Genomic DNA, 16,162 nt, shown 5'->3' with positions numbered 1-16,162 from the left:
AGGTATTGCACGGCCCATTTAGTTTCCTTTCAGGAAAGCCTCTGTCATAGTGGGTTCCAGTGCATGTTAATGTGAGCAGTACTTGGTTTTCTGTAGAGATTTGCATCTACATGTTGCTTTTGCTCCAGACCTCCCCAAGTAAGAAGTTTTATGGGGGTCTTATCCTTTTCCCAATTTGAACACTCTTGACCTCAGAACAATCTCTGTTTATTTTCATTCTCTAGGTAAAGCTTTAGGAAAGTCAACGATGGTACCTGTGCCATATGAGAAAATTCAGAGGGACCAGTCTGCTGTGGTAGTGCAGGGCCTGCCCGAAGGACTTGCATTTAAACATCCAGCGAATTATGATGTTTCAACCCTCAAATGGATTTTGGAAAACAAGTCAGGGATCTCATTTATCATTAAAAGGTTATTTGCTCTATCTTGTGCTAGTCTGTCCATTCTGGTTTTGCACTTAGTCAAATTAATTTTAGTTTTTAATGAAATACGTAGCAGCTTGTTTCTCTTAAACAGGAGTGCTCTCTCATTAATGTTACACTACCGAGTAAGTCATGATGTCTTTGCTAAAACTATGGGGTTTTCTTTCTGTATTTCCACACAGGCCTTTCGTAGAGCCAAAGAAACACCTAGGTAAGTTACTACTTACTCAGACTAAACAGAAATCAGAATTTTAGGTTAGATAGCAATATAGATATAAGATTTAGTTGTGTGGATAAAGTGGCAAGCTGTGCAGAAATTCCTGGAATGTGAGATGCCTTCCTTATGGAACTATAACCTTTTCCTTTATGTGTTTTGCCAGGAGCATTTAATTAGAGATAAACTTTGTTCTATTGCATTCTTCATTCTTTTAGTGAATTTGAATTTAATGTGGATTGGATAGTATCCTAGGGAAAGAAGTGAACTGGTGAAGGACTGTATTGCATTTTTAGAAGATGCCAAGACTTTGCAGTGTTCTGTGTTCCTATACAGAGCTGATTTTTGGCATTTATATCTCATTTTAAACATTGATCTGATATTCTGAAGTGGGCTAGGTGGTGTAGTTCCTGTGAGAGCCTCTATAGATGAGAAAAACTGAGCTAGAGTGAGTGTTTTAAAATTACACAAAGATTCACTTCTAGCTTAGAAGAAATCCCTGTTCCTTTCATGGGATCATGTTGTTTACTTGCGAAATTTGTACATGTGAGAATTTGTGTTTATGAAGAGGATGAAGGAGTCTCAATAGGAATGCAGTCAAAAAAGAAGAGTTTCACTGTCTCAGGAGACACAAGCTGAAGTTGATGCTGCATTAGTAAAGTTAGATATGTGTTGTCTGTGTCCAGTAAAAAGAACAGAGAGTGGGTAATCACAGGGATTCTGGTTATATTTCTGTTAAAAATGCAGGACAGGTTTTCAGTGGGTTCAATGACTTTCTAAAAGCATGAGCTGTTTGTGTCTAGCTGTAATTTAGGACTATGCCAAATCTCTATTGAACTACCTGGTTTAGCACAGTTTAGGTGAAAGATTTGTTTACCTTTTTTCCCCAAATTTTCACCTGCCATCATGAAGAGCAGGGAAAAGCATGATGAAATGTACATTTGAAGTGACTTTACATTGGTGTTGCTTTATAGATTAATAGAGCAGTTTAACGAGATCCTTCCCTCATATCTGTGACTACAGAAAAGAAGCACATACACTTGTGAAGTGTAAACAGGTTTTCACTTCATGAAATCAGTGTTACATTTTCAATTTGTATTTAAGGTAAATGGAGTGCAGGAAATTCAAAGATTGTCTTTTAACTTTCAGGAGCTGCTATGACAGATCCTTCACAATCAATTATACCTCCAGGTGGAAGGTGAATTTAAAATCATGGAGGTTGTTTGTATCAGCTATGTATTTTCATACAGTTTCTTTCTCTTAATATGCTTTTTCTGTCCAGCTGACCTTTGGATAGCTTCTGCTTGCCTGGGGTTATAAAAAGCATGAATCTGAATTTTCTCTTTCTTTTGACCATTATTTGTGGGGAAACTGTTACAAATTAAACAGATGGCAAAGTTTCCCTTTGGTTTAATTAGCCCAGTGAGTGTTCTTAATTCACAGTCTGTCAGTGAGGGATAAGTTTGTCATGTTTTATGCTATGGCAGCAATGGGGAACAGATGTAATGTTGCTTCCTTCCTCTTCCTCAGTAAAAGAAAAACTGTAAAATATTTTTTTTGTTAGTAAATGAGGAGATTATGTCTGAAATAAATCAAAAATTGGTTAATGTGAAAACAGGGATCAGTTTGCTCTGCTGCTGAGTTTGCTTCTCATTCAATGGTAGATGTGCTTTGAATATCGTATGTGTCCCAGAAATGCAGGGGTAGGACATTCCTGGAAATTCCCTTGAGATAAATCAGATAAGCCAAAATGCAGGATTTCTTACTTTTGTGTTCCTAGTTGGAACAAAAAAATACTGGGAGATTGATTTTACTTAACAGCCTGTAAAGCTTGAGGAACTTCCCAGAAGGTTTTTAGAATGTCAGTGTGCTTGCTTTGTGTATTTTTTAGTTGTACTCCTGTTAAAGTGAAGATGGAACCAAACGAGGACTCAGGTATGTCCAACAATTTGCCCTTATTTTCCAAAAAATGGTCAGTTTCTGTTCAGAAGGCTGAAGTTGGGGCTGTTCAGCCTGGAGAAGAGAAGGCTGCATGGAGACCTCATAGCAGCCTTCCAGTATCTGAAGGGGGCCTACAAGGATGCTAGGGAGGGACTCTTCATCAGGGACTGTAGTGACAGGACAAGAGGTAACGGGTTCAAACTGAAACAGGGGAAGTTTAGATTGGATCTAAGGAAGAAATTCTTTACTGTGAGGGTGGTGAGGCACTGGAATGGGTTGCCCAGGGAGGTTGTGAATGCTCCATCCCTGGCGGTGTTCAAGGCCAGGTTGGATGAGGCCTTGAGTGGCATGGTTTAGCGTGGGGTGTCCCTGCCCATGGCAGGGGGGTTGGAACTGGATGATCTTAAGGTCCTTTCCAACCCTAACTATTCTGTGATTCTAAGTTAAGCAAATATAGGGAGCTTTAAGAAAAAAGCAGTAAAGAGCCATCGTTTGTGAGAAGGAAAAACTTTTCTTTCCTTAAAATTGTCCGCTTTTCGGTTGGAGTTTTATCAAGTATTGAGCCTTGGCCAGATGTTTCCATTTCTAGAAGGGGGAGATCTGTAAAATTTTGTGGAGTAAACCAATTTATCTTTGTAAATAGTTTAGTTTTAAGTGGAGAAGAAGGAAATAACAGGTTTTATTTTGTTCTAATTCAAGATTACTGTGTCCTTAATGGGGAGATAAACTTGGTTTAGTTGTTAATATTACTAAAATGTTGAATTTTACAGAATTTCCTTTTTCTAGCTAAAGGGGAAATGAACAAATAAATAAGAGATAGCAAACCAGGTTAGTTATTCTTAAGAAAAGCCCAAGCATTCCTAAGTTTCCTGCAGGTAAGACATGATCATGGAATCATAGATCCTGCAGGCACTGTCATCCAGTCAGTCAATGCTTAAGTGTCTGCTTTGAGGTAAGGGTGCGAATAATCCCATTAAAGCCAATGAGACACAGGTGTGCTTTAAGATAAGCTGGTGACTTTTCCTTTTGTTGGGTCAGGCCACACTGCTCAGTGTTTTGTATAAGAATGAAGTTTTTATATTTAGTCCATTTCTTTGCTTCTTTGTGCTTCACAACTTTAAACTTGTGGTTTGGGAACCCTTCGTGGTTAACATGCTCAACATACACCAAGAGTTAACTTGAGCCTTTTGTCAAGGCAGTCCCAGACTCCTTCCGGTGCTGCTTTCCAGGCATTTTAAGTAATTCTCCTTTTGTTGGAATGTTTTAAAAGCATTTTAGGGAATGTTGAATGTGAAGGCTTATGGAGGGGATGTTTCACTTGAAGGAAGCCAAGAGCAGTTGAGCACTTTTGGTGTTGCTCCATCAGCAGCACAGTTTGATGCAGGATGTATCCCAACTTGACTGTGCCAAGGAGTGAGCAGGAGTTAGGTCTGCAAGTACTGTTAGCACAAGTGATAAAATATATCTGATCAGAGATAGCATTTGCAAGGATGCCTACTTTGTAGTGAAGCATTTAATCCTGAATCCCTTTGACAGTGACCAAACTGAAACATAATAAACCAGCAGGTCACTTTGTCACCATTGTTTTAGCTCAACAGTTGTTTGGTGTCTCAGCACCTGATCTTTATTTTTCTTTTCTTTTTTTGAATAGAGACCAGCTAGGATCTTGGTGGGTGTTTTGTTCGGTTTTTAAGAATCTGGTTATTATTAGTTTCCATATTTGATTCCTTTGTTGCTTCTACAGGAATTTCTCTGGAAATGTCAACAGTAACAGTGAAGGAGGAACCAGATGATCCTGGTTATTATCAATATAATATTCCAGGTAACGATACTAGCTTTCATATGTGTTTATCTCATGAAAATGTTGGCTACTTAAGTATTGCTCTCTCTGTGCCTCTTTTTATTTATGCTTGGTCATTAAATGTGCAGTTATTTTGTCAGGATACAACATTTCCATGCTGGCTATCATTTAAGTTATTCTGAAGAATACCAAAAGAGCTGAAGTATAAGAGCATATCCATATGTGTGTGCTTGCTCTGACGAAGAAGTTTCAAGAGTCTTTTCAACTGCTTGTGGTTTTTCAGTGACCTCTTTAAATAGGAAATAAACCATAATAACAATGCTGTGTAGAGCACTGATTGAATCTTGTATTTAGTTCACTAGCTTTCATAGTGTATTTATCAGTCTTCTTGAATGGGATGACCAATATGTGTTAAAATTATTGAAAGGTTTATTTATCTGGGTGAAGCATAACAACATTCATGAGGCTCATGACTGGGGGCTCTGTGTATGCTTTAAGGTGTCTCTTAGTTGCTTTTCTTCATCTCTACATATCCAGTTAATACTGCACGGTAACCTCAAGTAGGAGTGGGAAAAGAAATAGTTATCTCTGTAGGTTGACATGAACAATAATTAAGAAGTCATGATTATAAATGACAATATAAAATAACTAGAACCCTAAGTTTATTATTTCAGCCTATTTGCAGTTGTCAATAGGTTAATTAAGCAGTGCAAAAGAACAAAGGCAAGCTGCCACGCACCTCTGAAGGATAGCTGCATGTTCAGCAGTGAAGTGCAAAACTGCACATCCTTTCGTTTTGTAATATTCTGCATTATTGAGATAACATTTTTGCACGTGTTTAGGCACAAAGATTCTTGAAACTATTTTCTAATGTGCTTTGATAGCTAACTACAGGACTGTAGAATCAGTATTCTTGTACTGGCACATCTCAAGTAGTGTACGAGCACTGTTCAGGGAGATCTTCATACAGCACAGCAAAATGCTACCACTCAAGTTCAGAAACAGAAGGTGAATGGCATTAAGATTATCTTTTCTTCTTGTTGAGGCTCAGAGGATGGGGGTGTTTACAGGCATGATATAAGGTAACAAAAATAGATATGTTTTTGGAGACAGCCTAAACATTGTTCCTTCCGAAGCCAGGTCTTGTCATCTTTTTGCTTTTTGGCCCCTTGTGGCTTTCCATTTCATGCATAAAACCAATGAATTTGGCCAGTAGCCCACAGTGTAATCCAATGCTATTTGAAAAGAGTCTCCCCTTAAATTTGGGAGGGAAGGCAGATTTTTCTTGGCTTTGCAGAACCCTAAATCTTCTGATTGGTGAAAAGTAGTATGTATATCTTTGAGATAAAATGGTGCTCTCTTAATAACTCCTCCCTTTCTCCTCTCAGTGTAGTCCTCCAAACGTGCATTTAAAAATGAGACAAAAATGAGTATGTTGATAGAAGCGATGGGGTGCTGTGAGCTAAAAAGAGACGTTGTCAAGTCAAGCTACCTTCCCTGGAGTAAAGCAGCTTCCCCTTCATTTCTTCAAGTTGCTACCACTCAGATTCAAGCTACAGGCTGTCTGCTATAAATTCAAGAGCATAGAGGGGTTTGTGTGTGCACGATGGTGCTGTGCAGAGAAGTGAACCTTAGAAAAGTACAGTTATCCTTGGGAATGATGCAGGTCTGCCCAGGCATTGCCTTTGTAGAGATGTGCTACAAAATAAAGAAAATGGTAGGGTCATAGTTCTTACTAAAAACACCCTCCAGCAAAAGCTTACCAATTTATGAGAAGAAACAACTGTTAGAGAGCAGCGATCTGCTTGGGGCTTCCAGGAGAAAATGATCTACTGATGAAATTTCACAGTTACTGTTCTTCTCTGAGCTTTTGCTTCCTCTCACAAGCCTGAAATGCTGACCAAAGTACTCTCTACCTGGGTGGCACACAGAATTCTCCTGTTAATCAAAGAGGGGAAATTATACCTGTAGGTGGACGTTCTTTTAAGCTCTTATTACCTTGTGGTAGGTTGCACCATTCAGATGTCACCATGAGTTAATACTGAATTACTAAATTTAGAAATGTTTTAGCAGTACACAATAAGACTGAGAAGTAGGGACTTTAGCCATCAAAAACTTCACGTGGGTGTTCTGACAGAGTATCAGGGCAGCTTTGCGCTAGTGGGCACTACCGCTAGTAGTGGCAGTGGGTGTTTTTTTCCAGTATCCTGGGTAATTGTGAAGGTCACTGCAGTGTTAAATGCTTTGTCTGACACCAAAGACAGCCTGTTCTGGAAGGAAGGCCCAGATTTTGACTGTTAACTACAGGAAAAGGACTGAGCAAAGATCTGCAGGACTAAATAATGCATACTGGAGCATTCCAGCTATCACAGTTAATACTCCTGCGTATACCTTATCTGTAAGTACCAGTTACGGCTTTTATGAAAAGAAACGTTAGTTAAAATGCTGTTTCTTAGATTAGGTTTTGAAATGTGATTTAGACCTTGAACTGTGGTATGTACTTTTAGATTAAGCATATTACTATGCTGTAGGAATAGATCTGTTTCCATGGCTGTTGCAGAGGTATAGCATTCATGTGTTCTGCCAGAGCTCCAGACCAGCTGGGTGTGTGCAAGGCCTGATCCTAAAGCCAATACAGGGCATGTGTTCTGTACTGGTTAATGCAAGTGCATCCTCATGCCTATAAATCCTCCTAGCTTCTCTACCAGCTTCCTTGCAGTCAGGGGGCTGTTCAGCTGATGCATAAATGTATTGTAAAGTTACAGACATGAATTTTGGCTTCTTATTAAAAGGCTGCCTATAAGACCTAGGCTATCCTGAAGAGTTTTAATGGGAAAAAAATGAGGTCAAAATACCAGTGCCAGAATGAGAACAGCCCTGAATCAATTAAAAGAATAGAATTAAGAGCTATATTTATTTCTTTCCCCCACCCGCTCCCAATTTACAGTGTAGCAGGAATACATTAAGAAAATGTCTTGGGGATATGTGCCACCTTCAGTCCTCTTCATCAGCACAGAGTAAAGGCTTTTTGGAGACAGCCCAAGTAGAATGGAGTTATATGCTGACTAAGGACCAAACATGTCCTGAAAGAGACATGTTATCCTGTGAGTTTTTTGGATGCAAGTCTTCAGTTACCACTGATGCCTTGAAGTTAAATCCAAGAGAAGAGGAAGCGGAAGGAAAAGGCTGTGAGCAGTGTGTCCTGTGAATTGGCTGCTTCAGCTTATAAACCAGTCTAATCAACTGACTGATTTAGCTTACAAACTTAGAAGTGAGTTAAAAACTGCCTAACATCTCTTTAAGACACCATTTGGTTGAACAGTGCAATTGGTTTTGGAATTTCTGGAAATGTTAGTGAGGCAGTTAAAATCTAGGACATTCATCCAAAACCAAATGAGATTGAAAATATCTTCTGCTGGGAAAAGAAGCCCAAAATGGGACTGTAAACTGTGTTTTTATTCTCTCTCTGGAACATTGAAAGTCATGAATGTCTTTTAGTATGTCTCTTAACAACAAAATACTTCTCCTTTGGAGGTCTCCCAGAATACTAGAAGTAATATGCATTTTAATGGGTCTAAAACTGTAAAGCTAGGCTGGCAGTCCTCTCACCACCATAGTGTAAAACTCAGCATGTAGATACTATCTTAAACCAAGAAATTCCAGAGAATATATCAAGATTACAAGAAAGCACAATGCTGTGCTTCCTAAAGGTGTTCTGATATTATTCTGGTAATTACGTATTGTTTGTAATGTTACCATCTGTGTAGCCAAAAACAAAGACCTAAGAAGTGAGCATTGCTAATCCATGAGATGATAAACCCAGATTCCTTCTGCCAAGTGGCATGGGCACGACTGTGTGGACGTAATCCATTAGGAAGTGAGGCTGCGAGATTTGAACTCAGTGTAAGTAAATGGTTTGTGGTGGGTAAGCAGAAGGAATAGCTGACACTGTCAAGGGACTGGCATCTGCTCTTTAAAGGAGTTGTTAGAATGTGAAAAATGACGTGTTTGTAACAGGCTGTTCAGAAGTTTATGATTTCTGGCAGTAACTGCCCTTACAAAGGTTTCACTGCAGTGCAGAATCCCAGCCCAGCTGCATGATTTAGGTGCAGTGGTCTGTTGGGTACTTATCTGCTGATGAATGGCCAAGTTTTAGTGTGAGTGTTACAGAATTTCTCGGTGTCTGTGTTGTGTGGTGAAGTTGTCTGTTAGCAGGAGTGTACTGAGTGCTTTTACTGATACAAGGGGATATTGCTTAGCTCTGCCTAGGGATCTTAAGTTCAAACTTCAGTTCAAAAGATGTAACCATACTGCAAGATTTTACTTCTAGTGTGTCCTGTGGTTTTAGTAGTTAAATCTCCCACCTTTTTGTCCATTCTGCCTACTACAGTGGAATTAAGTTCTTTTTTCTTAAGGGTTTTATTTTTCTTTTTTTTTTTTGTGACTTCCTCATACTTCTATTCCTAGCTGGAGCTTCTTTTGATCTGGTTACCACTGTAATTGGTTTTTGCTTTTCTTAATTATGTGATGTATGTGTATCTGCCTGTTACGTGCATGAATGCAGTGAAGTGGAAATGCATCTGCTTTTGTCAATATCTCCCACTGGAAGGAATATCAGAGTTCTTTTAAATTGAATTTTCTAGTCTTTACTAAATGAAGGTAGCAGAATATATTCATTTACGCTATTTAATTGCTGAAACAATTTTTTCGTACTGGTTTTTCCTCTGTCAAAGCTTCATGACATGAAAAAAAAAAGCTTCAAGTTTCATCAAATAATTCACGTGGATCACTTTGAAAAAAATCGGATGGATTTACTATATGTACTGTAGTTTTATTGTCGTTAAAGATGAAGGGGTTGAATCCTCTGTGCTTAATCCCAAGGGCTGCAAGCCTAGTAACTTAACTGGAGAAATTACTTAACCTAGTAATCCTTAACTAGAGAAATCTTTTAAGTTTGAATGTGTCAAAGACTCCTATTTTTCCTTTATTTGTGTCACAGCATGTGTGAGGCATGACGATAATGCAATATAGAGAATACCTAAGAATATGTAGGTAAACCAACCCTGACAGGATTTCTGAATTAAGGAACAAAGATAAAAATATGTGCTTATAATGGGATGCATGTTTCTGTGTGTCAGTGTGTTATGAACTATAGTAATTGCATGTTCAGAAGAGTTCCTAGGAAATGACATACCCAGCTGGCTGCATGCATTGAACATGTTTATTTAAATTAAAGCAAACTGACTCCACAGGGATATTTTCCAGCACACACAGGTATGTTCTGTTCTATTCCCACATGCTCATAACTATTGCAGGTCACACTATTTGGATGAGAATTTCTTCTCATGTGGTCTAGAGCAGCACCATTGCCTCTGCCTTCTGACCTGCTCCTTTTCCTCCTCCTGCTTTTCCCCATCTTTGGACTATGGTTTGTGCCAGTACCGCTCTTCCTGGAGCAATGTTTTGAACCAAATCAGGGAGCTTCCCTGAACTGAACAGGCAGATAGGACAAAAATCCAAGCACCCCCCAGCAAGGAGAAAGGGGCAGAAGCAGATTAAAGCAGCACTTACTGAAAGAAATGAATGGAAAACAGAGATCTTTGTATAGGTTGCTCGCTTGAAATCCTGTTAATTCAAAATCCCTTTGAAAATCTGAGCAAATTAGGCAGGACTATCTCAAACCAGTATTTTGTAACCATCTAATAGTCATGATTTTCTTTAATCCCTAAATATTAATTATTCTTGAATAACTTGTAATATTGTATATGGTTTCAGTTGGTTGAAATGCTTATGAAGGCTAATTGTGACAGTATTTTCTTGGTTACTGTGCATATGAAATAGATTTTAAAATATTTCACTTGCCTTATTAGTTAACAGTAGCTTTCCTATTGTGAAGCTATTCATATTCATTGCTGATACACTTACAAATCTACCTATGAAGAGCTGTAATTCCTGGGGAGCTATATGATCTTCTGCAGGTTACTTTTGCAAATGAGCACAGAAGTGATTTGATTTACAGCAAACAACTTGTCCAAATCCTTCAGTTCCACCTAGTCGTAATACGACATTCCCGTGTGCCACATGCAGGTTAGTTGTATATACCTGTGCTATTTTTATGGTTTTGAATGATCTCCTGCTCAGTGTGAAGCCATTTGTGCTGTAAGCAATTCACTCTTTCAGTGTAACTTCAGGAGCACTGCAGCATTAAGCAGTAGGATTTTAGGGGTGTTAATTTAATCTTTTAAGTGGTGTTTGTGTGCTGCTTTCTGCAGCAGCCTCTTTAAAGCAGTTGGTATATAGCCTTCAAAAGAGCTGCTGTGATGAAAAGCAAACAACCATGAAGTGTCTGAAATGATTTTAATCTCTCTGAATTTGTCTGTCTAATGTAGGTAGAAATTTTAGAGTCAAAAAGAACTCCCTAGGAGTTCAAATTTTAACAAACAGGATAAAGATTTAGCTGATTAAAAATCATTGGAAAAGGGCAGAACCATCAATATTTCATGTTCTAAATAAGTTTATTAACACCAAAATATTTTAAAACCTGCTGTGCTGCATGAGTCTCTGACTGTTCAGTAGTCAAGCAATGCACACCCCTGCAATTACCTCCTCAAGATGCTTATTTTGTTGAACTGTGTAAGTAAGGAATTATAGACTTTCAGTATTTCACACAGTCTTTCCAAAGTTCAACATTACAGAAAGTATGAAACAAGTACGTGATATATTCAGTGTTACTTGGCGAATTCCTCTATGGACTGGCAAAGTGTGTTTGATGTGAGATGTTCTCTTTGTTCCCAAGCAGGCCCTTCGGAAACATCAGAGAAGGATGAAAAAAATGTTCTTGCAAAAAGTTATACAGGTAGATCTTTTACTTGTATTTTTCTCACATCTGTGTTGGAAATCGAATGTGTGAGTTTCACTTTTCAGGGTTCTCCTTCCTTTATTTAAAGTAAGAGTTGGGGTATTGGAACTTCAACAGAAAGGAAAATCACATTGCCTTAATTTTCAGGTGTCCCAGTAGAGACACATACAGAAAGGGAATCTCATGTGTTTCCTTTTTAAATTGGAAAAGAAACATCAGGTTGATCACTCTAAAATACTAGTAATTTGTGTGGAATATGTTTATCAAGAAATTCAGCCTGTTTCATAATTGATTATAAAGTTTAATAAACCTCTGCTTATGTATTATGACTACAACTTGATCATTTCATTCAGCTGTGTGTGAGGTGAACATGCACATGCAGAAGAAAAGTACATGGAAAGTCTGTGTTTAGTGGAAGGAGTTCCTTACTGGATCTGAATAGTAGCTTAAATAAATTTGCCCCCAAATGGTACATTTATTTTAGCTTCTTACAGTTTGCATTAAAAATACCTGTTTGCCCATTTGCAAACGCTGGAAAATACTGATTTGTATTTCAACCCATGAATGTCTTTATGAAGTCAGAGTGCTCCTGCTCTTAAAAAGTTTTAAGATTCAGAAATTGAACCTTCTGTATTTTATTTACGTGGACATTATAGTCCTGGATTTTTTGCTTATGAAAATCCTTACTTTCAGTAGTTGATGTTAAAAGTTCCTTTTCTATTTTTATTATGGCATGTTTTGTACTTTGTATTTGTCTAAAGGAAGCCACCGGGGTTCCGATTGCAGAGAAGGAACAGATGTGGAAATACCAGTAGAAGGTTAGAGATGCAAAATGTTTTTTCATGAGAATAAATTAACATCATTGGATGGGTTTTTACAGAAATATTTGAAAAGATAGCACCTTAAAGTTGTACATCTCCAAGTGTTCTCTTTCCCCATTTCCACAAGGTTGGCTTTGGGTTTTTTTGTTTTGTTTTGCTTTTAATCTCCCAAATCATGCTGCTGTGCAGCTTATTATAGACAAGTTGTGATGGGATTTCTCATGCTTTTAAATCATAAATTGTGAGGTGCTTGTCACCCAGCATTTAGTGTTTTGACGTGATGTTGAAAGGACATCATTCTGCAGTTAGTTTCATTCTAAGCACCTGACTTCCAAACCTGAGTCATGAGTATTTAAGGCCAAGTTATGCTAGCAGCAATACTTATTCTTGCAAATCCCATTAGTTTCGCTTTGAAGGTAAATATCACCATAGTTAAGGGTACCATTACATGAGATTTAAAAGCATTTCTCTTGATAAAGAAGAATAAAGTTCTTTGCTCTTGCTGAACTCTACTTATTTGAGAAAAAATAAGCTCGGAACTTTATTTTTCTAAGTGTAATGCCATGAGCTTTATGCCTGGCTGTGAAGAGAGCCTGAGGAAAGGGAAGTGTCCTACAAAATGGCCGAGACTCTGACTTTGCTTTGATTTTGACTACATAGAACTTTACAGCTACAGATTGAGTGCCAGAATATAGTTTTGTTATGCGCCCCTTTCTCAAATCCTTTTTTCTTTGCAAGTTTCTGTAAGAGATGTGCTGAAAGTTGCACTGGTTTTGCTGAATAGAATAAGCCTGTAGTTCATGAAGGTTAGTATTCATGAAAAAGTTTCAAAACCAAACACCTCACTTTAGTGTTTAAACCAGTTGGGTTAGTATGACTTCAGAAGAAATGTCCCAGCTGAGAGTTTTCTTCCAGAACTTTGTTGCTGTCTGCTTTGATATATTGACACGTTTCTCTTAATTATGACTGTTGCTAAGGGATTTGTTACTGGTCTAGATGGACAATTTCATAGAAATTGTCATTTGCCAGTCTTCGTGGCTGTTTCTGGATTTCCAGAAGTTGTATTTCTTCAATTTTTTTTTATACTTTTCTGATGCTCTCAAAAATTGTTCCAAGTAATCAGTTGATGTGATAGTCATTTTTATGACCATACTTTCCATTCATATCTACTAAAAGACCGTTGCCTCCTAATTCTTTCCTTTTGTTGTGCTTCTGATTTGCTAGTTATCCACCCTGCACTCACTCTGAGTTAGATCAAAACATCATGCTGTGTTTTCCACGAGCTAGGTGATACATTAGACATAGTGCAAATATACTCCAGTTAAGGTGTCTCAGTAGACTGCTGAATCTCTAGTATACACAACATCATGTGAAGAGCCTTTGAAACAGAGATTCCTTCAGGCTGGCTCCCAAAGTGATATCATACTTCAGCTTACAGAGATATGAAAGAATAAATTCATCAAAATGCACAAGCACAGCATCACTCTGCTAGGATAATTGAAACGGATACCTTCATACACTGCTACTTAGTTGTGAAATAGTTTCTGACACAGTTAGCTTCATTTTTTCCGAACTTCACTACTGTTAAGTGCAAATTGCTGTTTCTCCCATAGAACATTGATAGGGCTAATCCTATTTATGTTAGTGCAGACCGCCCCAATGAACACATTGTGATTATGAATTTCCCTCTGATTTTTCACTGTTGGCCTTGCAGCCTGTTATGGAAATCATTACAGTGAAACAACTTCCCATTAGTATAAATGGTAAAGAAATATATCATCTGTTGGCTATGCAGCCTTTGTTTATATTTTCAGTAATCCTTGATAACAAAGAGAAAAACATCTATAATTGTATTAATCCTATTAAGCCAAGAATAAGGAATTTCCTACTGTCATTAACACCAACTCTGCAGTGCTGCACTTGCAATTTAGCAAGTATAATCTCCACATCCTTACCCTTGTCTAGAATTGCTTAAAAGCTTGTGGTAGAATGTCTTTGCTCCTGTTTTTGTTGCACGTTGTGAATGCCAGGGTCTTCTTTGACAAGTGCTAGTTTAAATACAAAATCACGGAGGGTTTGGTTAAAAATCTTTTCTGTGTCCATCACTCAGTGGTCCTGGTTTTTCCCCCCTTTAGATTCCTCCCAGCACATCCCTTCAGAACCAAGTGAGAATCCTGAGGTCGAGGTCACCATTGAAGGTTAGTTCTCCAGTTCATTGATTTCAGTCTGTTGAGCACTTTTATGTCCAAAAAATGTTCTAAAATGCCTGCATTACTTGGCACATACGACCAGGATTATGTGCCAGTGTTGACTGCAGTTTGGATCGTGCAATGCTTGGTAAACATATCCAGTCCAGAAGTTTTATAAAACCACAATATACTGAAGCATACTGGACTTACTGGGCTGGTTTTGAAATGCGTGACAGAGATTTGCATCTTGCATGTACATTTCAAGCACTGGTAGTGAAGAATACTCATTATTTAACATCCATTAATTTAGATTTTAAAAAGATGTTAGAACATCCATTCTGAAGAACATGTTGCTTTATAAGCACACTGTAGTTATGCAAAATTTCCGATTAACATTAGCTTCTAGGAAGAATTGTTACCAAACTAGAAATGGTATTACAAGTGGTATAAGTGAAGCTTCAATTTATTTGTCTATATCGATAAATATAAGATAAAAACCTTTGTCCTTCCTACCTCATCCTTACTTTCTCATCTAAATGGCACTAAAGCCACTAACCAGCACCCATGTTGTTTTCATGCTAGGATGTTGGTTAAAAGTCAGCTGTATTTCTTGTGCTTGTGAATTACATGTCCTATAACTGCTTTAAAACACTTCGGAGATTGGCTTTTGCAATGCTTGCTTCTGGAATGGGTAAGATTAAGACCAACAAATTAGCAATTTAGAAATTAGGCAATGCATTTTAGGACAAAGTTGACACTTTGGCATTACTTTCACCTTTTTATAATCCAGCAGTAAAATAGTTCTTTAATTATTTTACTCTCAACAGAAAAGGTGATAAGAGAACAGTCATTAGCTGCTGTGTGTATGTAAAGGCTTTTATCACAAAAGTAAAAATGCTCTGAGAGGAATATGATATAATAATAACAGAATATGATACAACTGCATAGGTGCGAGAGATGTCAATATGTAATATTACTTGTTCTAAGCAAACTATACCCTATGACCCAGGCAGATGTTATTCTATATGTGAAATTAATTTTCTTTATCTGCTTTAACCATTTCCTTTCTCTAAGGTTGCAGGTATTGGTAATTGGACAGTCTTAAAAACTCATTAACTGATAGGGAAGATCATGTTTTGGATTGGGAAGTGACTGGCTAAGCAGCAGCTCACTGAAAAATACCTGGGGTTTGCAGTTTCCCCCCCCTCTGTCTGTATGTGATTGAGGTAGGGCTGATGTGTTAAATATAAATTTCAGTTATCTCAGTCGGTTTTTTACATTGGTTTGAAACCAGTTTGAACATATTTGAGCTCTTCAAGATAAAACTTGGCTACTGTCAAGACTTATTAATGGAAGGATACTTCCAACTAGGTAAAAAAATGTAGTCTATGTCTGCATACTTTATTTCCTGATGTCTTTTGCTGTTGTGTAGTCATTTTATGATCACAGGATGTCCAGTGGTGTTTCAGAACACCATATTATCTTCCCTGGGATGTACAGAAGCAGCTTTGCTTTTTGCTATTCCATGCTTTGCGCTGGTTCTCTTAATCAAGTTGTTCCTACTCAGGCCAATAGCTTTCTAAAATGAACCAGATGAGTAATTCATTGCAAAGTTGATGCCCTGATAAAGTACAGTTCAATACTTGCATTAGAACTCCGAAATTCAAAGCAGTTCCAACCTTGCACGTGAGTTCTCTGGACATTAAAGCAAAGATATTTTTATGTTTCTTTAAGATGATGATGACTACGTGCCCCCTAACAAGAGACCAAAGAACACTGAGTCACCTAATGAGGCTGGCAATATTGTGAGAAGAAAAGTGAAAGAGTTCAATTTTGGTAAGATAAGAATTAAAGATTACTTTGTCTCTTTTATTTTATAAGAAGGTATTAAACAATTTCATACTGCAGAAGTGAGACA

General features: G+C 37.8%; 1 protein-coding gene across 9 annotated transcripts in view; it reads left to right on the top strand.

Moving 5' to 3' along the window:
- The window catches only part of GTF2I (general transcription factor IIi), a 75,881-nt gene that overhangs the window by 27,869 nt on the left and 31,850 nt on the right, over positions 1-16,162 (top strand). For 8 of the 9 annotated variants that reach the window (XR_013958097.1, XM_080630324.1, XM_080630322.1 and 5 more), the window contains exons 5-13: positions 225-408; positions 602-630; positions 1,783-1,831; positions 2,525-2,568; positions 4,319-4,396; positions 11,172-11,231; positions 11,996-12,052; positions 14,191-14,253; positions 15,979-16,080. Coding sequence is in view for 8 of the 9 variants with exons in the window: in XM_080630324.1 (XP_080486450.1) it covers positions 225-408; positions 602-630; positions 1,783-1,831; positions 2,525-2,568; positions 4,319-4,396; positions 11,172-11,231; positions 11,996-12,052; positions 14,191-14,253; positions 15,979-16,080 (666 nt within the window). In the remaining variant the exon portion in view is untranslated. The remainder of the gene's footprint in view (positions 1-224; positions 409-601; positions 631-1,782; positions 1,832-2,524; positions 2,569-4,318; positions 4,397-11,171; positions 11,232-11,995; positions 12,053-14,190; positions 14,254-15,978; positions 16,081-16,162) is intronic. The other variant, XM_080630321.1, reaches the window with a different exon arrangement.

Source organism: Psittacula echo (genome assembly GCF_963264785.1).
Source record: "Psittacula echo genome assembly, chromosome: 15".
Classification (NCBI taxonomy): domain Eukaryota; kingdom Metazoa; phylum Chordata; class Aves; order Psittaciformes; family Psittacidae; genus Psittacula; species Psittacula echo.
This window is presented reverse-complemented; position numbering and strand designations above follow the sequence as displayed.